At 46.5% G+C, this 27,581-nt stretch overlaps 1 protein-coding gene across 4 annotated transcripts; it reads left to right on the forward strand.

The window, feature by feature from the left end:
• Positions 1–4,446: 4,446 nt before the first annotated feature.
• On the forward strand, positions 4,447–26,062 carry LOC109275607 (serpin B8-like). Of its 4 annotated transcripts, none has more exons than XM_053902819.1 (8): positions 4,642–4,749; positions 7,807–7,966; positions 13,002–13,179; positions 14,703–14,840; positions 16,601–16,718; positions 18,298–18,440; positions 19,807–19,959; positions 21,719–26,062. In XM_053902819.1, the coding sequence occupies exons 3-8, from the start codon at positions 13,012–13,014 to the stop codon at positions 22,121–22,123; spliced, it is 1,125 nt and encodes a 374-aa protein (XP_053758794.1). In that variant the 5' UTR covers positions 4,642–4,749; positions 7,807–7,966; positions 13,002–13,011; the 3' UTR covers positions 22,124–26,062. The 4 variants fall into 4 exon arrangements, with proteins under 4 accessions (XP_053758793.1, XP_053758794.1, XP_053758795.1 ...); XM_053902820.1 differs by having other exon boundaries at positions 4,648–4,749; positions 7,914–7,966; XM_053902818.1 differs by lacking the exon at positions 7,807–7,966 and having other exon boundaries at positions 4,447–4,749.
• Positions 26,063–27,581: the final 1,519 nt, after the last annotated feature.

Genomic DNA, 27,581 nt, shown 5'->3' on the forward strand with positions numbered 1-27,581 from the left:
ATAAAATGAAAGACTAGAGCTGTCATGAACAGCTCTGTACATTAGTATAAGAAAATGTGTTTTCTGATATAAAATCCTGGTTCAGTATTATAGGATTAAAAAAAAAAAAAGCCATAGCTCCAAAGACAGGAATTTGTAATATATATGACATTTTATCATATGTCTATGAAACATTGTGCCTCTATCCATCGTGTGAGATGGATAAGTAGCAGCAAAACAAAGCCTTTGTGTCTGTGTTCTACTAAATCGAAAGTCCTTAAACATCATAAAGGGAGACCATCATAACACTCTCAGAGACTGACAATCAGAGACTATTGAACACAATGTTTTTCAAACAAACAACAAGGAAAAAAGGATGATACTAGAAACTTCAGATGAGTGACCACGAGATTAGTAGGATAAGTTTTGCAATCACTGTACTATTTTGTGTATTTTTTAAAATTTACTTAATTTTTTAAATGTTTTTTTTTGAGAGAGAGATAGAGCAGGTGAGAGTTGGGGGGGGGGGGTGTAGAGAGAGGGGTGGTCAGAGAATCCGAAGCAGGCTCTGTGTTAACAGCAGTGAGCCCGATGCAGGGCTCGAACTCACAAACCGTGAGATCATGACCTGAGCCAGCGTCGGTCGCGTAACTGACTGAGCCACGCAGGCGCCCCCATTTTGTGTGTTTTTTAAACATGTTTGAATCCAAGAAAGCTTCGGAAGTTTATTTTTAAAGGTGTTTTTAAAAAATCTGACAGATTATGTAATCAATCCTTAAACATTAAGAAAAAATGATTTATTTCCTGTGTAGGTAGTATGCCTTAATGTTTGAGAAAAAAATTTTTTTTACTCGATCGACAAAAAATATGTCGCCCGTTAACTTAGGTATAAAGGTAGGGAAAGTTGTTCCCTGCTTCTGAAATTACACCTTGCCAATGAAAATCCCACAAACTTTAAGGAACGACTTCCTCACCAGCAGGGTAGCAGACCAGGAGAGGAAAACTGGAGTTCATGAGTTTCCCAAATGGGAGTGAGCATGTGAGAAAACATCCACAAGGTTTGCCTGATCTGTAGAACATTTAGGAGGGGCACATTTGCCGTAGAAAACTAGAAAACTAGAAAACCTAGAAAACTAAAGAAATGGGGAAGAAGGCAATATGAAAATAAGGAAAAATGGTGTTATATGAAAAAGGAATGCATTCATAGGACACTGTTTAACTTAGCAATGAATACTATTTAGTTGTGATAAAGTAAACAGGGAAAGTGAGATAGTGTGAGTGGTGTAAGAGGACTGAATCCTCACCCCCTAAATTAGGAAGGCAGCAGATATCCAAAGTTGTTAGGTAACAATGGTCATATATCCATATTATTTGGAATTATGGAGGCAGATAACAGGAGAAAGAACAAACAACTTGAGAGTGACTGCTTCTGGGGAGTTGGGAGGGGTGGCTAGGAACTTATTGTCTTTACAAATATCTCCTCCAGCACTGTGCTTTTTCAGCTAAGTGTATGCACATTAATCCGTAAAAAAAATTAAGAAACCCTAAGATAAACATAAATAACATAAAATTTCCCCATTGCCCAGAAACAGGTGATGTACAGAATTTCTTTCTTTCTAGTCTGTCTATAGAATTATGCTCACATGTAACCGTATTCCTAATTTACACTTAAGATCACTCCCGTGGCAATACTGTTTTTTTCTACAAGATACGGTAGTATCCTACCATGGATGTGATGGAATCTAATCTGTTCTCTGTTGGGCATTTGGAGGTTTTTTTCTGTGCGTGAAAAGTCAAAGATGAAGTGGTCATCATTCTGCACAATATTCTACTCCATATCTGTGAGTTTTACTTTCAGTGAAATTCCTTGAAATGCCAGTTTTGATTCAGAAGGTATAAATGTTTTCATGGCAGTTTCTTCTTTCTTATTTCACCCATCCTTCTTTTCTTTTCTTTCTTTTTTAAAAATTCAATTCTAAATTCTAAATCAGTAACTGGTATCCAATTTACAGCATTGCTGATGGAGACTAAGAAGTCATGCACATATGGGATGCCTGGGTGGCTCGGTTGGTTACCCATCTGACTCTTGATTTTGGCTCAGGTCATGATCTCACGGTTCGTGAGATCGAGCCCTGCTTCGGGCTCTGTGCTGACCATGGGGAGCCTGCTTGGGATTCTCTCTCTCCGTCTCTCTTGGCCTCTCCCTCACACGTGCTCCTTCTCTCTCTCTCTCCCTCTCATAATAAATAAACTTTTTTTTTTAATAAAAAGTCACGCCCATCTTATCTTACCAGCATTGGAAATGTATGGTTATTATACTTGCAAATTTTTATGTTTTAAAAAGGCAACCTTCATCTGCTCTCCCCTACTTCTTTCTTTTTGGAAGGCCATCATGTAGCAGTTGATTGAAACAGTGAACTCCAGAGTCACACAGACCTGGAAACCAGGTGGAAACCTTGGTTGCTTGGAGCCGTGTGACTTCAGGGACCAGAAACTTAAAGAGTTAAGGCTCGATGCTTTGCTCAGACGTTCATGGCACTGACCTCCCAGAGTTGTCCAGATTAAATGAAGTCTTGCGAGAAAAGCTCTAGTATAGGGTCTAGCATATAGTATGTACTCAAAAATTATTTATTATTTTCTTCGAGGTTAGCCCTTTTTTGTATGATTAGCCATTGCTTTCTTTTTATTTCCTTTTTAATTTAATTTGAGTGTAGTTGGCAAACTATGTTACATTAGTTCCAGGTGTAAAAGAGCCACAAGTTTCTAATGTCCTTGGCACATGATTTCTACTAGGGTCTGTTGTCTTTTTTTTTTTTAAATCAGCTTTTCTCTTGAGCTATTTAAGTGACATTTAAAGAGTTTTTAAAATATTTTCTTATCCTCTTATTCACCTTTTAGTTTTATGGCATCTTTTTGACGTGGAAATCAAATACTTTTTGTCACACGTATTGACCTTTTGTGATGACTCATTGTGAATGTGTTACAATCCTCACTGACAATGTAGCAGGATTCTGCACGGAGGGAGGGTCGAGGGTCGTGACCCCGAAGCTTTTCTTTCCAGGAAGCAACTTTATTCCTGCAGGCATAGTCCTGCTGGCATATTCCTGTGGGCACCCAGGCTCAGTTGGTTTCATACCCAAACAACTGAGTCCCCCACGGGAGTCCCCCACGGGAGTCCCCCATGGGAGTGGGGGGGGGCGGTCTGATTAAGTGGTCTCATGTTACAAGGTCGTGAGGGGTGTTTTCAAGCGGCCTTGAGATTTCTTTCCTTAGGGAGGGGACCCTACCACAGTAAAATCTCAGTTTTGTAAATATTTATAAAAGATATCAGAGCAGACAGGTACTGCTCCCCACGGAGCTCACCTACTTACCTACCTGGATTTTTCTCTGCATTTACAGACTTTCTGACCAATTGGGCCTTTCGATTCACCTCTTATTTAGACTTAAGGGCTCTCCACAACACACGGCATTGGTGTGAGGTTAATTAATTATTTGCATTTTTTAAAAAAAGTCTAGTGTTCCAAATGTGCTGACTTTTTCTGTGATAAGTGGCTGTTACTAGTAAAACATCTAGGAAGTATTTTTTTTAAAAAACACTGCTGATTGACAGCTGCCTTTAGGTAAAGGCATGTTTTATCTATGAATGTGAAATCAACTGCTTTTGAGTGATCATTTTGAGAACATCTATTGGGATGTTTTTCCATTGATATCTGATTTTATTACTAAAATAATGTTAAAACTTTCAAATATGGGCACTTAAAAAAACTTGCAAATATAATTTGTGAACTTCGTAAAAATCTTCCCAAAAGAAAAGATTTGATGGGCTTCTACCTGTTCACATATTGAAAGTATAATGTTGCAAAATTTTGGTTTGCAAAAGCAAACGATTTTCAAGAGGATAAACAGATTTTTAACATTTAGACTTCAACCAGGAATTTGCACAGTTAGTATGTGAATGAAAACCAAGTGTCAAGGTTTAGTCAATACAAACAATGATGACTTGATCTATTTTAATCAACCCATTTCCTGAGAAGCATTTCCTTATGACAGCTATCAACCCCAATTTAGAAATAAACTGAACTTGGGGTGCTTAGTAGGTTAAGCACTGGGTTTCAGCTCAGGTCATGATCTCACAATCCCTGGGATTCTGTGCTGACAGCTCAGAGCCTAGAGCCTGCTTCAGATTCTAAAATTTCTTTTTTTAGTTTTTGAAATTTTTATGTTCTATAGCGTTTATGTTACTGTTTAGCACATTGGCACATATGACTTCATATGGATAGCAGAGACGCACGCTCAAAAACTCTCTTGATGGGTGTCCTACCGAAAAGGTTTGGAAACCACCGGCTTTAAGAACCTTTAACCTCTGGTCTTGCTTTTAGTCAATTTCCAAGGCGACGTCCCAAATTTGAAACTGCTCTTGGGCGCGCGCGCGAACACACACACACACACACACACACACACACACACACACACACACCACGAATACTGCGCCAACCAACCCAGGCGAACGAACCGAGACTCAATGGAGGACGCGTTCTGCAAACACCTTCACCAGCCCCGGCGCCAGCCTCCCCCGCGAGGCCAAGTGCGCTCCGGCCCGGGCCCGAGGACCGCGGGGGAGGCTGGGGCTCCTCCCGCGGACAACACGCGGAGCCCTGCAATCCGGGTCGGCTCTGAGTCACCCGCCGGAAGCCTCGCCCGAGATCTCAGCGGCCGGGAAGCGCGCAGCCGGCCAGAGGAGCAGCCGCAGCAGGAGCAGGAACGGCCCAGGTACCGGGGCTGGGAGGCGCGTGCGGGGCTCCGGTCCCCCCCCCCCGCCCCCCCCGGCGGGGGTCCCGGCGCGGGACCCGGGCGGGGAGGGAGGGAGGCGGGCGGGCAGGAGAAGGGGGAGGAGAGGACGGGGGAGGGGGCGCTGCCGGCGCGGCCCGATCGCACCGGACGGCCGCGGGGTCGCCGCGTGGGGCGCTAAGGTGAGCGTCGGCGAGGCGGGCGGTGGCACCAGCGCGGGAGCGCGGCGCGCAGACGCGCCCGGGGTAGGAGGGGGTCCCCGGGGTGGGAGTGACTCCGGGCCGGCTGACGCCACCGCGCCGCGATTTGCCAGCAGGAGGGGGAGGCCGGTGCCCCAAGCTTGGGGTGCTGTTGCGGGAGAAGGCGAGGCGGGAGCCCCTGCGAGGGTGCGTGGGAACCGCCGCAGGGGTGCAGCAGGGACACCCGGGCGCCCGGGGCAGCCGGGCCTGGAGTTTCATGGAGCCTGGGGCCAGCTCCGGGGAGGTGCTGGGTCAGCGCCACCTCCCGGGGGAATGCCTGCGGGCTCCGCGGTCCCTCCCGCCTCCTCTCTGCCTCCTCGCTCCTGCCGGGCTTCCCTCCTTCCTTCTTGTTTTCTGGTTTTCTGCCGTAGTCTTTGTCTTTCTTGTTATCTGTTTTTCTTCCATATTCTTTGTCTTTCTTTCTTCCACATCTTTCTTTTTCTATTAAAAATTTTTTAAATGTTTATTTATTTTTGAGAGAGAGAGAGGCAGAGGAGACAGGGGGAGACACAGTTCCAGTAGGCTCCAGGACCCCAGCTGTCAGCACAGAGCCCAACTGCGGGCTTGGAACCTAGGGACCTGTGAGATCATGACCTGAGCTGAAGTCTGAGGCTCAGCCAACTGAACCACCCAGGCGCCCCCTTTCACATCTTTCATCTGTTCTTTGGCTGCTTTTCCTCAACTTGAGAAAATGCTTCCTTGCCTGTTTCCACCTCATCTGCAGCCACAGTACTTAATTTAATGGACTCCCCACTTCCCAGGTGCTCCCCAGCTGCCCTTCCCACTCCTTGCCTCCCTCCCCCTGTGCTGCCTTCCTGTCCTGTTTCCCTGGGCCCCCCAGTCGCACCCTCCCAGGTCTCCCAGGGCATCCCTGACTGTTGTCGTCCTCCTGTCTGACTCCTTTTTCTACCTGCAAACGCTGGCAATTCTTAAAAACTGGGTGAGTTTCTTCTCCTATGCCTTCTCTGTATGTTCTAAGTAATTTCTTCCCATTCGCCTAGAATCTTGGGCGGTCTGAGCGCTGATGGCTCCAATCTCTCGCTCTGGGACGTGTGCCCGTCTTCAGTATGGTGCGTTCCACACATCCGACTCGGGATGGATCGCCTTTTTCATTCCATCTGGCTCCTCATACAAATTTCCGATGGTTCGTGGTTCACCCTAAGCGTAAATTAGCTGCAAGTCTGTTAAAAGATAAACTGAGACGTATTAAAAAGTTACGTTTAGGGGTGCCTGGGTGGCTCAGACGGTTGAAGGTCCCACTCTTGATTTCGGTTCAAGTCGTGATCTCGTGTCGTGTGTTCAAGCCCCATGTCCGGCTCTACGCTGACATTGTGGAACATGCTTGGGATTCTCTCTCCCTCTCTCTCTGCCCCTCCCCTGCTCCAGTATGTGCGTGCACCCTCTCTCTCTCTCTCTCTCTCTCTCTCTCAAAATAAGTAAATAAGCATTTTCTAAAAAAAAAAAAAAGTGTATTTGAGCAAGATTAATTTGGATGGGGCAGCATCCAATCTAGCAGGCGGAAAGGAGCTCTGAGGAGCTGTGCAAAAGCAAAGATTTATAAGCAGAAGGGATTGGGAACGAGGAAGTTACACGGGGAAGACGTATCGCAAAAGCCCCTTTCCCCTAGGGGATGGCAGGGGTCTGTCAGGTCGATGACCTCGCTGGAGCTGGTCAGGCAGCTCCCGACTGACTGGTTTAAGATTCCGATTCTGGGAGAGCCAGAATGTAATTAGGTTAAGTCTCTGGATCTGGGGCTGAGCATAAGCAACTCCACGTGGGGCCTGTGCTCTTGTTTCTAACCAGCCTGGGCGTAGGCCCTGACCCTTCCTGCTCCCTGTCCCTCGTATGATGAGTCACCCAGCCCGGCAATGCCACCTTCCGCTCTCTGGGGCTCGTGTTTCCTCGGTGGTTGGCAGCGGCTGGTCTGTGGCCGGGGTGGGTGGGCGGCTTCCCCAGGCTCAGCGGCGGGCCACTGCAGTTTCCTAAAACCCAGGGCACGCCTGTACGACATTCGTTTAAATACCATACCTGGCTTTTCCAGTGCAAACTTCTTGTCTCAGCACACCTTGCCTGTCACCCAAGACCCCCCTCCCTGGGCCCCACGTGCACGAACCGTGCACCTGCTGCCGTCTTTCCCCCAGCCAGCCCCACCCCCGGCTGCGGCCTCAGCGGTCACCGCCTCACAGAGACCCCTGCCCAGCCCCTTAGAGCCAGCTACTCTGCACCTTCTCCTGAGCTTCTAAAGAGAATTCATTCCGCTTCTCCGTGGGCTTCCTTACACTTTGTAAAATATCTGGTTTCAGAGCACACAGTTGGCTTGAGACCACACGTTTCTGTGTGTGTGTGTGTGTGTGTGTGTGTGTCTCTAGGGTGGGAGCTCCCAGTCAGGAATTATGGCATCTACTGCTCGTTCTCCTCTCTAAACCACATAAGGAAAGTTCTGCATAAATGCTGTTTGGCTCAATCCACTTTTGGACGTGTCTGTGGGGAGGTGGAGAGAGCGAGGGGATCACAGGCATTCAGGGTCCCTCCGGGCGGGGGGGGGGGCGGGGAGAGCGACGCCTCGTACTTGCTGCCCAATCTGCTACTCTTACTGTGAGCCTTGAGGACAGTCTTTAATTGCCCTGACCCTGTTCATCAAAGAAAAACTAGCTTAATGCCGACTTATGTTACAGCCTGGAAATCTTTCCACATTGTTGTGTTTTTGTGACACAACACTGAACTCCGTGGTGGCACTGGTACCCAGAGGTGTCGTTGCATGTTGTATTGAAATTCAGTCCTTTTCATGTTTATTGGGCAGGTTCCACTTTGGTTGACGTCCAGCCCTCTCAAAGGCTTAATAGACACCTGAGGTTGGGGCACCGAGAGCCAGCGGGGGGAAAGAATCATTCGGTTCTCCTGTTCCAGCTCCTGCCTCTTCACCGCTGTGACCTGGGACCCGCCCCGGAGGTGCTTTTGCGGTGAGTGTGCACCCAGTGAGTCATTGCCGTGGGGCAGACACTGATGGTGAATACTCTGCTAGTGACCAGCACCTGATGGCGTGCAAGTGAAGGAAGAGGAAAGGTGCAAGAAACCAGAAGCAGGCATTTGCCATTAAGTGCAGTTAAAACATAAAGTTGGGATTGCTGTGATATCCCAGTTCACTCCTTTGCCTGTTCAGGCCGGACCACACACACGCACGCACACACACGCACGCACACACACACACACCCGCACTCACACTCACCAGCCTACACTTATGCTCAGGTAGGATCACATCCACATTCCTGTTTACCAAAGGCTCTCCTCCTTTGCGTCTCTTCAGTGCCACCTTCTCTGGCGGCCCAGTGCTGTGAAGGTCGCCTATCCCTTTGGCTTCTAGCTGTTTATTTTCTGAAAAGTCCTCAAATTTGAGGTGAGGGAATGTAGGGCCGGGAGTGGCCTGCAGGGAGGCTGGGCCCTGATCTGTTGTGGGACTCGCCTGCTGCAGACACGTTGGTTTCCCCAAGTCTGCAGCCCTGGGGTTCAAACTGTGCAGCTGAAGGGTCTGGAGAGGCTTCCAGAGGAAGGAAGCTTTCACTTCTGTCCTCTAATGACCTGTTAAGTATAGCATACTGCCGTGCAAGCTGTGTTATTATTGTATTCTCTTGGTTGATGTTTTAAAAATGTCTTTCTTTTTTTTTTAATTTATTTAATTATTTTGAGAGAGAGAGAGAGAGAGAGAGAGAGAGAGGGAATCCCAAGCAGGCTCTGCACTGTCAGCACAGAGCCTCATGCAGGGTTGGAACTCACGAAATTGTGAGATCATGACCTGAGCTGAAATCAAGAGTTGGATGCCTAACCAACTGAGCTACCCAGGCACCCTGCTAATTCCATTTTTTAAATATTTATTTATTTTTGAGAGAGAGAGAGAGAAGAGAGAATGAACAGGGGAAGGGCAGACAAAGAGGGAGACACAGAATCCAAAGCAGGCTCCAGGTTCTGAGCAGTCAGCACAGTGCCTGACATGGGGCTCGAACTCATGAACTGTGAGATTATGATCTGAACTGAAGTCGGACACTTAACCAACTGAGCCACCCAGGAGCCCCTTGATAATTCCATTTTTAAAGGAATGCCTTCTAGGGATTGAGAAAGACTGACTGTCTTGGGTTTAAAACAGGAAAGAGGCTTTTAAAAAATACAATAAAACCTTGGTTTGTGAGCATAATTCATTCTGGAAACATGCATGGAATCCAAAGCGTTTGTATATCAAAGTGAATTTCCTCAGGAGAAATAACGGAAAGTCAGATGATTCATTGCACAACCCAAAAATATTCATATAAAAATTATTATAATGCTGTAATATAATATTAAACCATAAAGAGAATAGAAAATAGAAAGAAAGATGAACAAATTAACCTGCACTTACCTTTGAAAACCTACATGGCTGGTGTGAGGAAAGCAAGAGAAAGGAGGGTTATTGCGTAGGATGACTTTCAATAAACTCTTGCCATATACTGTATTTAACGTAACTGGCAATAAGGCAGCAGAGGAACGGGTCTGTATCTGCAGGCAGCCTGACCTAGAATGAAGGAAAGCATTCCTAAAGCTTGTATGGAAAAGCAAAGGACTGTCCGTGGGTGCTTTGAAGTGACAAAAAATATACTAGTGCCTGTTGTGGGCACCTCCCAACGTTCTGAAAAATCACTGATTTCTGCCAAATGCCGTTGCCTGAGCATGGGAGATGATCACCCACAATCCCGCAGAGAGACAGAGAGAGAGGAACCATTGGCTCAGTGTGATCATGTGACATTCAGCATCACGTACTACTCGAATTGCAAGACATCACTCATTTATCGAGTTGAAATGTACTGGAAATGTTTGCTCATCTTGCAGAACACTCGCAGAACAAGTTCCTCCCAATCCAAGGTTTTACTGTATTTTTATCTCAACAGAGCAGGGAAACAATTTACAGTGACACATTGTTTAAAGTAAATGCTCTAAGGAAAGGGAGAGAGGTCAGGAAGGCAGGAAGGAATAAGCTGAGATGAAGGTCAAGGCTGGCTTGGTCAGGTTGGACTCAGATTTGGTGCCTCTGACTCAGAGTGTTCACCCAATGACTTGAGATTTACATTCATATTTTGTTTCCCTGCTTATGGGCTCTGTTGCTGGGTGCTTGCCACTCCCCCCAATTTCAAACCAGATATGGTCCATGGAAAATAGTGTGTCTTTTGGAGTCTTCCTGATTCAAAGTGAATTTTCTGTCTTCCCAGGAGCTCCTATTTTAGGTCAGATCATCCTAAACCCACCTTTAAAATGTGTTGAAATCCATCCAGTTGATCTGTGTCTTTCTCTCTCTCTCTTTCTCTCTCTGCCCCTCCCCTGCTCACACTCTGTCTCTCTCTGTCTCAAAAATAAATAAACGTTAAAAAAAATTTTAAAAAAAGGGGGGCACCTGGGTGGCTCAGTTGGTTAAGCATCCGACTTCAGATCAGGTCATGATCTCACAGTTTGTGGGTTCGAGCCCCGCATCAGGCTCTGTGCTGACAGCTCGGAGCCTGGAGCCTGCTTCTGATTCTGTGTCTCCCTCTCTCTCTGCCCCTCCCTCCTCATGCTCTGTCTCTGTCTCTAAAAAATAAATAAATGTAAAAAAAAATTTTTTTTAATTAAAAAAAAGGGGGCACCTGGGTGGCTCAGTCGGTTGTGTCCGACTTTGGCTCAGGTCATGATCTCACGGTCCTTGAGTTCGAGCCCCGCATCAGGCTCTGTGCTGACAGCTCGGAGCCTGGAGCCTGCTTCTGATTCTGTGTCTCCCTCTCTCTCTGCCCCTCCCTCCTCATGCTCTGTCTCTGTCTCTAAAAAATAAATAAATGTAAAAAAAAATTTTTTTTAATTAAAAAAAAGGGGGCACCTGGGTGGCTCAGTCGGTTGTGTCCGACTTTGGCTCAGGTCATGATCTCACGGTCCTTGAGTTCGAGCCCCGCATCAGGCTCTGTGCTGACAGCTCGGAGCCTGGAGCCTGCTTCTGATTCTGTGTCTCCCTCTCTCTCTGCCCCTCCCTCCTCATGCTCTGTCTCTATCTGTCTCTAAAAAATAAATAAATGTAAAAAAAAATTTTTTTTAATTAAAAAAAAGGGGGCACCTGGGTGGCTCAGTCGGTTGTGTCCGACTTTGGCTCAGGTCATGATCTCACGGTCCTTGAGTTCGAGCCCCGCATCAGGCTCTGTGCTGACAGCTCGGAGCCTGGAGCCTGCTTCTGATTCTGTCTCCCTCTCTCTCTGCCCCTCCCTCCTCATGCTCTGTCTCTATCTGTCTCTAAAAAATAAATAAATGTAAAAAAAATTTTTTTTTAATTAAAAAAAAGGGGGCACCTGGGTGGCTCAGTCGGTTGTGTCCGACTTTGGCTCAGGTCATGATCTCACGGTCCGTGAGTTCAAGCCCCGCATCGGGCTCTGTGCTGACGGCTCAGAGCCTGGAGCCTCTTCAGATTCTGTGTCTTTCTCTCTGCCCCTCCCCTGCTCACACTCTGTCTCTCTCTGTCTCTCAAAAATAAATAAACGTTAAAAAAAAAATAGAAAGAAATCCATCCAGTTGATTTCACACAACATGGTGACAGAAATGTATTTATTTACAAAGATTTATTTATTTTTATTTTTTAAAATGTATTCTGATGGAGAGAGAGAGAGAGAGGGAGAGGCAGCGAGAGAGGGAGAGAATCCCAGTAGGGCTCCATGCTGTCAGCGCAAAGCCCTGCACGGGGCTTGAACTCACAAACTGTGAGATCGTGACCTGAGCCGAAATCCAGAGTCAAAGGCTTCACTGACTGAGCCCCCCAGGCTCCTACCAAGACTTATTTATAACAGAACACTGTTTATAGATTATATAGAGAGGCCAAACTGAGGGAGAACTTGCAAGCAGTGAGGGGTTTGTGTAATGATGAATTCAGGCTCTGGGTTGAGATCGCAGGTTCCGACCCAGATTCCTTGATGACCGTCTGTGGGATCTGGAAGAGGCTCATGGTCCTCGCCCAGGCTCCCTGTCTCTAGGGTGGGTCAACTGTGGTGACCTCATGTATTGTTGTGGGGATTAAGAGATTCCCGTAAAACCTGAGAACCTGGCACTGAGACGCATTGGCCTTTGTGACACGAAGGGAGGGAGTCGTCAGGTCCCGAAGGGACTCTGAGCCCCTGCAGTGGTCCTGTTGCTGAGGGTGGCATTCATCCTCCAGCCCTGCGACTGGCTGCTTTGTGAATAAACCAGGGTATTAGTTTCTTATTAATACTGTAACGCCTTACCCTAAATTTACTGCCTGAACACAGTAAAATTTATTATTTTACAGCTCTAGAGGTCACAAGTCCATAATAGGCCTACAGAGGGCCGCCTGGGTGACTCAGTCGGTTAAGTGTCTGAGTCCTGATTTCGGCTCAGGTCATGATTTCACGGGTTGGTGAGATGGGGCCCGCGTTGGGCTCTTTGCTGACAGCGTGGAGCCTGCTTGGGAGTCTCTCTCCCTCTCTGTGCCCCTCCTGGCTTGTGCTTTCACGCTCTAAACAGACAGACAGACAGACAGACAGACAGACATAAGAAATTACATCAATATAGGTCCGCAGAGCTTCATGTTTTCCTGGAGGCTCTAGGGCAGAATTGTTTCCTGGCCTCTTGCAGCTCCTACAGGCTGCCTGCATTCCATGCTCCGTGGCCTCGTGTCCTTTCTGGCCTTTGCTTCTGTTGTGTCATCTCCTTCTCTGGCTCTCACCTCCTGCCTTCCTCTTGTAAAGGCCCTGTAGTTACACCGAGCCCCCCTGGATAATGCAGGAAATCTCCCCATCTCACGATCCTTGGTTCAGTTCATCACATCTGCAAGGTCCCTAATGCCATGGAAGATGCCGAAGGGCTGGGAGATTCCATGTGGATGGCTGTGGGGGCGTGGATATTCTGCTGACCGCACCCAGTGGCCTCTGACGGGCACTCGTGACTAGATGACCTAACAGTGGGCTTGGCTGATGTGCCTCCCTGTTGTGCTTTTTTTTGGTGCAGACCTTTCCTGATGGATGATCTCTGTGAAGCCAATGGCAGTTTTGCCATCAACTTATTAAAAATGTTGGGTAAAGAGGACAGCTCACGAAATGTGTTCTGCTCCCCGCTGAGCATCTCGTCTGCCCTGGCCATGGTCTTCATGGGGGCCAAAGGAAACACTGCCACCCAGATGTCCCAGGTATGCCTGCCTGTCGCGGAGGAAGAGCGGTGGGCTGCTTCTTTGCTTCCTGATGCTTTCTTCATACCTCACCACAGCGGATCACCACCAGTGTGGCTGGTCGGTGGCGAGGGGCACCGTGGTGAGGGAAAGAGAGCAGACATGGGCAGAAATAGGAATTATTTTTAAGACCCACCGTCTACCCTTAGCGTTTACAGGAGAAATCAAGTCATTATGTCATTTGCACTGGATAGAGGCATCAATATGTTACAGCAAACTTTGATAAGTAGGATAAGCTACAATTCTGTCCCACAAGAAGTCCGAGGATTTCAACTTTGTTATATTTTAAATTTTTTCTAATGTTCTGTGTCAGATTGAATTGTAGCCGTGTGAATCAACTTTCTGTTACATGGGTTCTTTCTAAAAGTGTATGATTGTGTGTGCACAAGTGCAAGATGAAAGGAACACAAACATGGAACACAAACATGGACGTCTGCCTCCGGAAGTTTTTAGAGGGAATATAGAATCTGATTGGTCTGAACTGGGTTCTGTGGGATCTGGGCTGCAAACCAAGTAGTGGCAAACACTTGAGGGGAATAGTCTTTAACCTCTTTGTACCTTACGTTTCTTCGACAACCTTGTGAGTGTCCCAGAACATTGCCAATGCACACCGCTTTCCCATTAATAGCAGGGGTGCGCGGGCGCCCTCTGGAAGTGCTCACTGGAGGAGGGGGGCTTTGGACCCGGGCCCTTGGGAGACAGAGGAACGACTTGACTTGGAAGTCACAGTCTGGTCTGGAGAACTTCTGTGCAGTTGCTGATGAAGTATTTTCTGTTGATTTCTGCTCATTCTTGTATTCCCTGGGTCGTGCTGGATTCATTCCAGCTATCTATTTGTTCTGTTCTGATTCCCTCCTGAGTTATCATACCTGCCTTTCTTATTTATTTTTTTTTTATTAAAAAAATTTCTTCTTTCATGTTTGTTTATTTTTGAGAGAGAGAGACAGAGCGTGAGCAGGGGAGGTACAGAGAGAGAGGGAGACACAGAATCCGAAGCAGGCTCCAGGCTCTGGGCTGTCAGCATAGAGTCCAACGTGGGGCTCGAATTCACGAACCTTGAGATCATGACCGGAGCCAAAGTCGGAGGGTTAACTGACTGAGCCCCCCAGGTCCCCATCACACCCACGTTTCTAAGTGGAGAAATCTACCAGGGCAGTGGGTCACACCTAGGGCCGATTTTGCCTTCCAGCGGATCTTCACCACTGTCTGGGCAGCTTGGTTGTCCTAAATGAGAGGTGCTACTGACATCTAGTGGGTAGAGGCCAGAAATGCTGCAAAATACCTTACACAGAACAGCAACCAAGTATCTGGCCCCAAAAGTCAGTAGTGCCCAGGTGAAAAAGGACTGTGTGAGATTAAATCAAACTCCTTTCAAGGTAGGATCCTTTGTGATTTTCAGTGCAGGTGTTTGTGTGGAGATTGCTCTTTGGGGGACCAAGATGGCGGCAGTGCTACAAGTTTGTGCCCTTGTTTTCTCTTACCAGGCTCTTTGTTTGAACGGAAGTGGAGATGTTCACCAAAGTTTCCAGGCACTTCTCACGGAGGTGAACAAATCTGGCACTCAGTACGTGCTCAGAACTGCCAACAGACTGTTTGGAGAGAAGACGTGTGACTTCTTTCCAGTAAGTTGTACTTGCACATCGATGTTAAAGAAATTGAAAATAAAATAGAAACTACGAAAGAACAGAGATGAAGTATAATTCTCTTGCCTTATAAATGTGCTCAGAATTGTACTTCTGTAATTGTAATTTTGAATTTTATGTTTGCCTCTGAACTATGTCCATTTTAAAGTTGTTCTTGATAGATTCCTTCCGGATGTCAAACTCAGTATGTCCATCCTCCTGCATCCAGACCTGCTTCTCCCCATTGACTCCTCTCTTCAGTGACCACACTGTCTTGTGTGCCTACACAGCTATCCCCAGTCTCACCTCTGGTTGTTAGGCTGTCCCCTGGTCTCTCAAGGCCTCTTACATTTGTCCCCTCTTCTGAATCACCACCACCACTGCCTGGGTGCAGACTCTCACTGTATCTTCTGCACCATTATTTTAATTCTTCCCTATGGAACTCTCCCAAGTCCTACCGGGTTCTTCCACATTCCTGACAGAGTAGTCTTTCTCAAATGAAAATTGGTTCATAAAACAGGTTTTTAAATCCGTGTGGTGCCTATTTTCTGAAGCATATAATTCCCAAGTTCCTTAGTCCAGTAAAAGCCTGCCATAATGCGGTAAGTGAGGTCCAAAAAATTATGCCGCGCACCATGCAGATTGATGCTACCGCAGATTAATGAAGTGATCTAGGCAAACCTGGCCATCTTACTGGCTGGCAGTTCCACGGATTCTTCTGTGAGACTCAAATACCTCCCTGCCCTGGCTGCTGTTGGGTGCTACCCCACGGAAGTTGCCTGCTCTGGACTTGAGTATCATTGGAGAGAATTCTGGGTCTTCTAGGACAAGCACTGATGATCCCAGGAATCTCCTAGTTGGTGTTCATTGTTGAATGTTGGCCTGATCTTTGAGTATTGTCGTTGGGGAATACTGGGGACACAGGGAGCCGCCTTCCCCTTTCCTCAGTTGCTTGGCTTCTCTTTCTCTCTACGTTTTCTTTCTTCTGTAGAAGCTAAAATATTTGAGAACAGGAGATGGGCGGAGGATGGGAGCCAATTGCAGGCACATTATATCTGAAACCAAGTTTTTGTGAGGTGAGTTATCTTTGGGTTTTCATGTACTGGGTACAGGCTCTTCCTGAGCTGACCTTACCTTACATTTCAAGGCTCAGCCCTTGGCACTGTTGTCCCTAATCCCCACCTCCCTACCCCCACAGCCCCACGGTGATCTAGACCTGACATCTAGACCTGACATCTAGACTATTCCAGTCCGGGAGGACCCAAAGATTTCAGGATGATCTGGTTCCACCATGGAGCCTCCCAGTCATTCACAAATTTCAGACATTGTGGTTGGTGCTGGTGATACGAAAACGAGCCAAAGAAAGTTAGAGTGCCTGGCAGACAGACAGATGATCAAACAGGAAGTCAGTGTGGAGCTGGAGTGTCCGACTGGGACTCTCACGGCGGTTCTGTGCATGCCTACCGCCATCCGTGTTCTCGAAGCGTTTGTAACCGTCTGTGTGTGGATGTGGTTTCTCCCAGCCGACTGCGAGCCGCCTCAGGTCCGATGTCTTGTCTTTCCCCTGATGTCCGCCAGCTGGCACAGGGTGAGGCGCGGAGCCGGTGGTCCACACATTTTTGTCAGCTGCGTGAACGAGTCTTAAGATGCAGGACGGCCCGTGCAGGAATTTATGCTGGAAATATGCTAAGAGGAAAAAATGCGTTCGCACTCGTGGGCACTTTGCTGAACAGGGTGAACGCGGTGTCCTGTGTTTGCAGGCCTTTAGGGAGTCCTGCGAGAAGTTCTACCAGGCACAACTGGAGGAGTTGTCCTTCGCAGAGGACACCGAAGAATGCAGGAGACGCATAAACGACTGGGTGACAGAAAAGACCGAAGGTGAGCGATTTTCACCGCAGTGCACCTGGCATTTTGCAGGAAAGAGAGCCTAGATTGGCGGGGTTGTGGCCTCCGTGGTGTTGCCCCGCCTCTCCCTCCCCCTGGGGGCCCCGCAACCAGTGACCTTCTTGTGTGTGTTTGCCAGATTTTCAGGCCAGCAATGCAATTCTGATAGTTTTCTTGGGTTTATGAGATCACGAAGTGGTGATTGCTAAAAAATACGTGAACCTAGTGTAAGGATCTCAGACCTTCTCCCCGCTGGACTGTGCTGGAAAATTTCTGAAAATTGCTTCCTCCTTGGGGCCCCGTTAACCTTCCTTCTGGGGAGGGGGAGACCCTTGCCTTGCCCTGAGGGTAGAGTGACATTCAGTGTAGGTGGCAGCTGAGATAGGGCAACGTTTCACGTGATCTCCCTGTGGTAGTGAGCATAGCTCGTTTTTTCTGCAGTCCTCCCCTCCCTGGCTGAGGTGGCTGTGGCTGAGTTTGCTTTCAGAGCGCGACCTTTTCCCACTTTACTGCAGACTCTGGAGGTGCAGTCCCCACGGAGCCCGCAGAGCTCTGAGTACAGAGCTCAGTCTTTCTGGTGTGTGCCCAGTGCATGTGAGGCGGCAGCCGTGATTACACTGGAAGCCAATGAAATAATGACCGTCGGAAGGGCAGAGCGTTTCACATTTTCCTACGTTGTATGTGCAGTGGTCTCTTGCTCTCCAGTTGATCCAGCAGTAATGGGTCACGAGGGGAAGCTGGAACGTTCTCCATATACTACTCTCACTACACCACTCACTTCCTCTTCGTCACATTGACCATCAATATGTTTCCCCCAAATACCAGAGCCAGAGGGGGCATTGGGGTTCACTTTGTCCCTGGTCTCATTGGATAACTCAGTTTGGGCCCCCGTATTGCACCCCTTAATTCCTTTACCCCATGCATGCCTTCAGGAAGACTGCTTCCACCCATTTTCAGGTCTGTATTCCTTCATCCTTTGGAAGCTTCTCCCCACCTAAATGAGATTTGAAGGTTGGCGTAGAGCAGTGATTCTCAGAATCAGCCCCTGGGTACCATCTGCCAAGGGCTGAAGATACTTGGGTTGTTACAGTTGGGTTAATGCTATCTGGCTTAACATCCTACAATGCACAGGACACTCCCCACCACAAAGAATTATCTGGCTTTACATGCTAGTAGCAGCATGGTTGAAAAATTATGGCGCCATGGCTGGGAAGCTTACCGTTAGACTCAAGACTCTTGGGTTATTTTCTCAGCTCAGCCACTTGCCACCTATGGGTCCTTGGCACAAATGTCAGGCAAATGCTCTGGCCTGAATTTCTCTATCTATAATGTGAGGGTAAAACGATAGTTGACCTGCCTGCTTCAAGATTGTTGTTTAAGGACAAGCAATACCCTGTGTATGTGCACAGCACTGCAATGCATCGCCCTGTTCCTCAGGTGGCCAGGAAGACAGGATTCCAGCCTGGCTGTCAACCAAGCCAGGCTTCGTATGTCAAGAGGATTGTGGGAAACAATGTTTATTCCCCTCCCCTCTCCCCCAAATAGCAATCAAGTTCTCTCGTATTCTTTGCAGGTAAGATTTCAGAGATACTGGCTCCTGGGACAGTTGACCGACTGACGAAGCTGGTTCTCGTGAATGCCATCTATTTCAAAGGAAAGTGGAACGAGCAGTTTGACAGAAAGCTCACAAGGGGAATGCCCTTTAAAACCAACCAGGTAGGGAAATATATTTTCAGGTGTACTACGACTTAAAATACTGCGCTGGGAAAGATTGTGATTGAATGGAAAAAAATAATGTAGTTCATAGTATATTTCTGAATGAATTTCATGCCCCCTTGTATCTTTTATTGGACAGGGAAAGAGAAAAGCTGAAATCATTTTTATATTGACAGTTTTGTGTTTGTTTGCTTCCTTTGTCAGACTGATTCTTCTGTCTTGGGTCATATTAATTTGGATTGAAAGAAAATTTCTTCTGACCCTTGGAATTATGTTTGTATTGTACCATCACCGTCTCTATTTACATAGACACCTTCTTGCAATATCAGTGAGAACTATGCCTGTGTGTTGCCTTATAAGTCAGAGCCATATAATTCCGAACACAAGAAAAAAAGAGTGTTAGCAGATGTTCAGGCTAATTTTGTCTTTGTTATTTTTTTGGACCTTCTTAAAAAGAAAAATCATATATGTTTACGGTGTGTGAGACGATTTTGATATACGCATTATAGTGAAAGAAGTGCCACAGTCAAGCTAAGTAACATACACTTTCCTCACATGGTTACCGTATTATTTTTGTGATGAGAGCGCCTGAAATCTACTCTCTTAGCAAATTTCCAGCATTCCCTACGGTATTATTAACTGCAGCCATCATGCTGGACATCAGATCTTCAGACTGAAAGCCTAACTTAAGAAATTTTTTTGGCCGTATTCCCTTTTGAGCCTGATAATGTCTGGCTGTCAGGAGCAATTAGCTGAAAACTTGATGTGCATCAACTTGGTGATAGCACATTGCACACAGATTTGAAAGTCTGGAATACGTTTGATGCGAGCTTTAGAAGAGGTGGACACTGAAACTCTTGTCAAGGTCCCTCTCCAAGAAAACCAAAGCCATAAAGCCAATTATATAAGTGAGCAACTTTCCAGAATAAAAATATAACTCTCTGTGGCCTCTACGTCTTTTCTAACCACATCCTTCAACCCCCAAACCTGAATATTAGTTAATCCTCCCCTTAACTTGGATAAATAATTCTTAATTATAAGGTCACTGGGAGTGCTCCTCTAATGCATCTTCCCAGACGAGAAAAACACGGCTTCTTCCAAAAATAACGTAGGGTTTTATGTTTCTCTCTCTCTATTTGCCAATTTTATCCTCTCTCGCCTGGTAATATTTGACCTGCTGGGACAATAGCGTGTTGTATTCAATACTAATATGTAATAAAGAAGATCTTCCATCTATCAGCATAATGCACAGAAATCATAATCCTGTTATACGTACCTAGGGGTTCTGCAAATTAGATTTCCCTTATTTTGGTAAGCTGTGCTCCTTTTTTTCAGTAGTCGGATTTAAGTTTCCTATTTTCATTAGGAGAAAAAGACCGTGCAGATGATGTTTAAGCAAGCTAAATTTAGAATGGGCTATGTGGACGAGGTGCCCATGCAGGTCCTGGAGCTGCCCTACGCGGGGAAGGAGATGTGCCTGGTCGTTCTGCTGCCAGATGACAACACGGATCTCGCCGTGGTAAGGAAGCCCTTGCCAGTGGGCCTGAGGGTCCGTGCAGGCAGCCGGCGCTCATGTCTTTATGTCCGTCGACCAGATAGCTTTTGAGGAATTTCCAGTGTAGGGTTATGAGGAGTGGCCGAACATCATCTCAGGTCTTGGGTGGACATGTGTTGGCATTTCTGTTGAGTATCTACCTAGGAATGGAATGGTTGGTGAGGACACATTCTGATGAAGCTAAGAAGAGAGAGTTCCAGAAGAGCCCTGTTCTCTATTCTGAAGGGAGGGGCTGGTTGAGGTGTCCATAATTTTTTTTTAATTTTTTAAATTAATGTTTTTTATTAGAGGGAGAGAGAGTGCAAGCAGGGGAGAGGGGCAGAGGGAGAGAGAGAGAATCTCGAGCAGACTCTGGGCTTAGCGCAGAGCCCAGAGCGGAGCTCGATACCACAGCCCTGGGATCATGACCTGAGCCGAAACCACGAGTCGGATGCTCAACTGACTGAGCCACCCAGGCGCCCCGGAGGTCCCAATAATTACTGAACAAAAGTACTAGAAAAGGAGGAGGATTGATCTGGGCAGTGTTTCTCAAACATTGATGTGCATAGGAATCTCCTGGGGATCTTGCTAAAATGCAGATTTTGACTCAGGGGGGGTATGGCCTGAGATTTTGCATTTCTAACAAGATTCCTGATGTCTCCGATGCTGCTGGTCAAGGGCCGCACTTTGAGTAGCAAGCGTCTCAAGGACCGGCGAAGAATTTCCCTTGGCCGGGAGGAGAGGGACGTCTTCCCATGAGAGAAAAGGAACACAGTTCAGGATGGGAGAAAGTCAATTTGTAAGGAGGTGCGGGACCAGTCGTGAGCGTGTTATCTAGCTCTCCGGGGCTGGGGAAAGGCTTCCTTTCTAACACTTGCTGATTCCCGTGGCGTCCGTCACGGATGAGATCTGTCGTGGCCGCGTAAGAAGAAAATTAGGAGAGTCTGGGAAACAGAGCTGATGTCCAAACAGCCATCACTGGAGAGGGGTACTCACCTGGGCTCCAGGTGGTGAAGAGAAGGGGGACAAGCTCCGCCCACCTCCGCTGCCAGGCCCACGTGGAGATGCCAGGGCCCAGCCCCGCTGCACACACAGCCAGGGACCAACACCACAGAGGAAACCCTGCAGCCAGCCAGTCTCGCTCTCTTCTCCTCTGTTTCTTTTTTCATCGTGGACAAACAGAATGAGTGATGAGGCTGGAGGTTTGGAAACGAACCCCAGGGTAGGCAAGAAGACAAACACGAATGCCAGAAGCAACGGTCTTGTTGAATTCTCCGTTTCTGCGCTCCCCTTCCCCAGAAGCCACGTCTCCCTTCCTGTTCAGATCGTCCCCGGTTTCCCCCTCTTTGACCCGTCAGAGTTCCGACCCAAGCTCTGTCTCTTTTTTGTCCGACCGTCTCTCTCATTCACAGTAGTGTGTATCGCACGAGTACAATCGATTGGTAATGAGAGCTTTCTAAATGAAAAATATTTGAAGTGAGTTTAGTACGGATAGTTAAAAAAACCCCACACACCTCCCCTGTTTCAAGTGTTTCTTTTTTTGTTTTAGCTGTTTTCCTCTTACATCCATAGAACAGGGAAAAAGATGAGAATTTGAGGGGAAATCTTGGTGTGTTTACAAGAGGAAAATGTCCGTCGATTGTCTTGGGCCAGAACTCTTGGCATCGGGGAGGGGAACTGAGTGGGGACGTGGGCACCAGGCTGTTGTGTTTACATTTGAAGATTTGACTCCTCATTATTTCAGGTGGAAGAAACACTTACATACGAGAAGTTCAGAGCCTGGACAAATCCAGAAAAGATGACTGAGGAAAAAGTTCAGGTTTTCCTTCCCCGATTGAAGCTGGCAGAGAGTTACGACTTGGAGTCTTTTCTTCGAGGTTTAGGTATGACCGATGCGTTTGAGGAAGCCAAGGCAGACTTTTCGGGAATGTCAGCAAAGAAGAATGTGCCTGTGTCCAAGGTCGCGCACAAGTGCTTCGTAGAGGTCAATGAGGAGGGCACAGAGGCGGCCGCGGCCACGGCCGTGGTCAGGAATGCCCGGTGCTGCAGAATCGAACCAAGATTTTGTGCAGACCACCCTTTCCTTTTCTTCATCATGCACCACGGCACCAACAGCATCTTGTTCTGCGGCCGCTTCTCTTCTCCGTAAGGAGGGGCGGTTCCCGTGTGCACACTTCTTCCCTTCTGCCCACCTGGCTTTAACGCAGATTCCTTGTGACCCAATTGGTAAGGTGCTTTGAATGCCAAAATAAAGTGCGTGCACCCGGGAAGTGTGTGAACGTTCTTACCGAATATTCCCCAGGCACTGGGAAAACTGAGGCATCAGGTGTGTGACATTTGGGGATGAGAAGGCCATGCTTATTCTGGAGGGTTCGGGGAGCTCCTCTGCCTCAGTGACTCTGCCCACATCTGCTTATCGGAGGATGGCCCGCTCCTCTCAGTCTGCTCTCGCTGTTTGTGGGTGTTAAGGATTCCCAAACCAGCCCTCCGTACGCTTTCCTGTCCTTCAGTGACCTCGAAGCTCTGCCCACCTTCGCTGCCGGGCCCACGTGGAGATGCCAGGGCCCAGCCCCGCTGCACACACAGCCAGGGACCAACACCACAGGGGAAACCCTGCAGCCAGCCAGTCTCAGATAAGCAGCCGAGATGAAGTGTCTCTCCCCCAACGTCTCACGGACCGCCCTGCGTATCTCACGTCTCACACAGTCCCTCACGAAGGCAACACCTTCAGATCTTCTTGCCATAACCCTTCAGGCCTGAGCTTGGAGGCAGAGCTCTGACTGTGCCGTGTGGTCCTCTCCGTTCTGAAGCACCGTCCCCGCCTCTCCCTGCCCCGCAGGGACCTTCGCAGGAAGCACCTGCCAGGAGCAGAGTCCCTCTAGTTCATCACCTGTGCTCACATGTGTCTCCAGCCCATCTAGCTTACAAACGGGCCTCCCTGCAGTATTCTTTTGACTCAGAAAATAAATTTGTATTATGGTAGCAATTTGGAAGCTGTTGAAAAGTCCCAAAGAAAACTGGAGTCACCCATAATCAGCACTGTTAAATCAGCACTGTTAAATCACGATGAGTGACATATATCCTTCCCTATTCTGTGTATGCAAATGCAAATTTAGAAACATGTTAGCACCAGTTAATCATATACTTTGGTAGCTGTTCCTACCCTTACTTGGTATAAACTTTCCTCAAGATAATTTTGTCATCAATTTCATGTGTCCTATTCTAAGGCTCTATTTTCTTCTATTGGATCTGCTTTTAGACAATTTAGATAACCGAAATGATTTATGTTGTATACCGTACTCTTATGTGAACATACTAAATATTTGCTCACATCCCTCATATTTTAAAAGAAATGTTCCTAAAAAGTACTGTCAAGATAAAAGTTGGGCACATCTTGAGACTTCTTCCAAATTAGTCTCCAGAATGCCGTAAGGATTTATAACCCCCCGTTCATTACCATTTACACTACCACTAGCTGTGGATGGCCATTTTCTCTTCCTTTTTTTTTTTTAATGATTGGTTATTCCTGACTTCTGTTTTGGATTCACAGTTCACAGTTACTGTAATATGAACCATCCATATTATAGTTCTTACTTAACGATTCATCAAGCTAGAATACGTTCTCTGTTAGGTCACATTCATTTTAGGGGCTATACTTTCCAAAGAAGACTTGGTCGAAAGTTAATCCACGGGACTAGAAGGCCTGCATCTTTTGGTTTTAATCTCATTTCCACCTCTAATTTAAAAGAATCTGCAATCTTTATTGAGGTACAATTTACACAGAAAAAACTTTACATATTTACAATGTACAGGTTGATAGGTTTTGACACATGTAGGTACCCATGAAACCGAACCAGTGAACAAATGGCCAGGTACCAGGCCAGGGGAGGCCTGTCGGGCAGTCCTCTAAGGTCTCCACACTGACAGTCCCTATGACTGGGCCAGGAGGTGACTTAGGGAGACTCACCAACTTTTACCCGGACCTCCTTGCTTTCCAAATAAAGCGGAGTAGGGGTCAGGTTGAGATCCTTCTGTCCCCAGAGGGGACAGAAGCAGGATGTCAAGGTCAGAGGTCAGTGGCCTCAAATCTCTGGGCAGGGGTTAGCTTGGGAGTTCTCTCTAGTAAAGTGGAAATGTTCTATACAGCTGATGTTCCATATAGCTGAAACCTGGCCCAGATGGGGTCTCAAAACTGCAAAGGTCCTCGGAGGGCCCCTCTGTGTCCCAAGCATAACACCCAGGAACTAACATGAAAAGTGATGATGAGAACAGGATCCAACTCCATAGAGTTGTTGAGAGAACTTACTGGGCATGTAAAGAGGTTGGAACCACACCTGGCATAGTATACTGGACGCAGCATATAATTGGTGACTCATTATTAGACAAGTCTCACTTGCATTTTTGTGCATCTAAAAAGCAATAATGAGAAATGTAGTTAATTTTGCACTAAAAAATATAGTGTTCTCAGTAATAATAATTAATTCGAGATAAGTAAGGCTGTTACAATGAAAATTAAGAAATGCTAGAGAGGGGCACCTGGGTGGCTCAGTCAGTTGAGCATCTGACTTCGGCTCCGGTCATGATATTGCTGTCGGTGAGTTCGAGCCCCGTGTCAGGTTCTGTGCTGACAGCTCAGAGTCTGGAGCCTGCTTCCCTCTCTCTCTGCCCCTCCCATGCTCGTGCTCTCTTTTCTCTCTCTCTCTCTCTTTCTCTCTCTCTCAAAAATAAATAAATATTTTAAAAAATGCTATAGAAAGTCATCAGAGATGACCAAAAGAAATGGAGAGATTTCGTACCATGAATAGAAAGACCTTGAGTTGAAAAGTCATCAGTTTTCCCTCACTTGTCCTGTGGATGTAATGTGATTCTAATCCAAATTCCAGCAGTGTTTTCTGTGGAACTTGACGAGTACATTGAAAGATTTATATGAATAAGCAAAGGGCCAAAAATACCCAGCACCCTCCTGCAGAAAAAGATCAAGTTGCAGAGCACCACTGTACCAGATATTGTAGCTTATGATAAAGTTTTAATAATTCAGTGTGGTGTTTACACGGGGATAGACAAACAGATTAAAGGTACAGAATAGAGCTCAAAAGCACATTCACGTATGAAAATGGAAATGGGATAGAACTGGCATTAGAGGGCAATAGGGAAATGCCAACCCAAGATAATGTGCTGGGACAACTTCCTTATATAAAAGAAAACAAAATTGATTACTGAGCGATTAAATACCAAAATATGAAAACCAAATTTTGTAAGCTTTTCAAGAAAATACAGCAGAGTATTTTATGACTCTCAGGAAGGGATAGATTTCTTAAACAATACACAAAAGCAATAATTAAGGCAAACAACTGACAAAATCAGCTACATTAAAACATGTACTTTAGGGGCACCGGGGTGGTTCAATCGGTTAAGCATCCGACTCTTGATCGAAGTTGAGGTCTTGATCTCACGGTCGTGGGTTCAAGCCCCTCACTGGGTTCCACTAGGTGTGAAGCCTACTTAAAAAAATGTACTTTAAAATACATCGTAAAGATTATAAAAACATAGGCTCAAACCAGGAGATGATAGTGTAACACATTTAAAAGATATTAAAAGTGAAATATCCAAAAACAAAATACTTTCATGAAAGAATCTAAGAAAATGGTAAGCCAATGGAAAAATGGGTAAAGACTTGAAGAGCTAAGTCACAAAGGAGAAAACAGAAAAGGTCAATAAACATATGAAAAGATGCTCAATGTCATTAATGAAAGCAAATTAAAATAGGAATTAGAGGTCAGAGGGAGGTGGGGACATGGAGGAAAGGCAGAGACATGCAATGTTTTTGGTTTTGAAGATGGAGGAAAGGGGACCGAGCCAAAGAATGTAGATGGAGAAGCTGAAGAAGACAGGGAAATGGATTCTGCCCTAGAGCCTCCAGAGAGGAGCATAGCCCCACGGGTACCCTGGTTCTAGCCCACTGAGACCTACCTGCCTTGGACTTCCGACCAGCGAAACTGTGACATAGTGAATTCGTGTTTCAGATCTTGCAGTTTGTAATAATTTATCACAGTATCAGCAAGAAATCAATAAAGTATTCAATACTGTTGCTTTTCTTTTGCAAATGACAGAAACACATTTCTGTCTAACTTAAGAAAAAAGTAATTATCCCATATCAAGCTTAGAAAAGTACCTGAGGAATAACTAGGACCGTGGACTCCATTGGCTTAGGCTCACTCCCCATCTCTGGCTTTGTTGTTTCTCTTAAGTGTCAGCTTCCTTTTCTTTCCCCACGGAACTCGAGGTGGATATCCACCCCTCTAACCATCAACCATCGTCTTGGATTGGCCATTTGGTAACTTACTTACCCTAGAACGAACAACAAGGCCAAAGGGGCTAGGATGTACCGACATCCTGCCTCCCTGGGAAACCATAGGGATGAACCAGAGAAAAGTTTTTATAATATGAAGCTTGGAAGATCATCAAGTGTCTGTATCCTACTCAACCTGTTTTGGCCTTAATTGAGCTTCCATCCATCAGTCAGAGATAAACACAACCAGAAAAGATTAACTAAAAAGAACATTGATCCAGTTATTTAAAAGCATTTGGACCAGGATGCCTGGGTGGCTCAGTCGGTTAAGGATCCAACTTCCGCTCTGGTCATGATCTTACAGTTTGTGGATTCGAGCCCAGCATCGGGCTCTGGGCTGACAGCTCAGAGCCTGGAACCTGCTTCTGATTCCGTGTCTCCTTCTCTCTCTGCCCCTCCCCTGCTTACTCTCTGTCTCTGTCTCTCTCAAAAATAAATAAACATTAAAAAATTAGAAAAAAAATTAAAGCATTTGGACCAACAACATTATCACGAGCAAAGTTCACCTACCGTATTGGTTTTCTGTTGCTGCCTTGACAGATGACCCCAGATTCAGAGGCTCACGCAACGTGGATTTGTTATTTCGCAGTTTGGTAGGTCAGTAGACTTGACTTGCCTGCCCCAGTCTTACCAGGTTAAAGTCAGAGTGCCGGCAGGACTACCCACCTCCTTTCTGAGGCTCTAAAGTAGAATACACTTCAGGGACATTCAGGTTACTGAGCACAACACTGAGCTCTTTGTGGAACCAAGTTCGTGTTTCCTTGTTAGCGGTCAGTGGGACATTTCCCAGCTTCTTGGCCTCCTGCTTCTTCCATTTTCCAAGCCAGCAATGGCAGTCCAGTCCATCTTATGCTTTTGTAGGGGAGGAAATCTTTACCTCTACCCATCTTGGGTTTTCACCGAGACCCTTTAACACGAAGACAAATTAGCAAGAGGAAAACAGTTTACTACTGCATGCATTTGTATAGACTATGATCAGATATCCCACTCCTAGTTTACCACTAGAGCAGCTGTATGTTTGAGAGACATGTAAAATAATGCTCATAGCAATATTGTTCCTCATGGCAAGAAAAAATGTTGAAAAAAAACCTGTAGGAAAAATGCTGACTTATTAAAATGAATAAATTCTGTTGTAGGCAGTTAGCAGAATCAGGGTCATAACCTTGCTGAGCTCTGGGGCGCTATTCACATTGTTAGCACCTTTCATATAGATCATCGTGGAGTGGTATCTTCTGGAAGTTGTACAAATTTGTATGGA

Source organism: Panthera pardus, unplaced genomic scaffold, assembly GCF_024362965.1.
Source record: "Panthera pardus isolate Hobbes unplaced genomic scaffold, ASM2436296v1 HiC_scaffold_15, whole genome shotgun sequence".
Taxonomy (NCBI): Eukaryota; Metazoa; Chordata; class Mammalia; order Carnivora; family Felidae; genus Panthera; species Panthera pardus.

Excerpts from the sequence above, each read along its gene's own strand:
- LOC109275607 (XM_053902818.1), top strand. The coding sequence starts at position 4,502 with ATGGAGGACGCGTTCTGCAAACACCTTCACCAGCCCCGGCGCCAGCCT. Across the intron at positions 16,719-18,297 it reads GGTGACAGAAAAGACCGAAG|GTAAGATTTCAGAGATACTG; the intron begins GTGAGCGATTTT and ends TATTCTTTGCAG. Across the intron at positions 19,960-21,718 it reads ACAACACGGATCTCGCCGTG|GTGGAAGAAACACTTACATA; the intron begins GTAAGGAAGCCC and ends TCATTATTTCAG.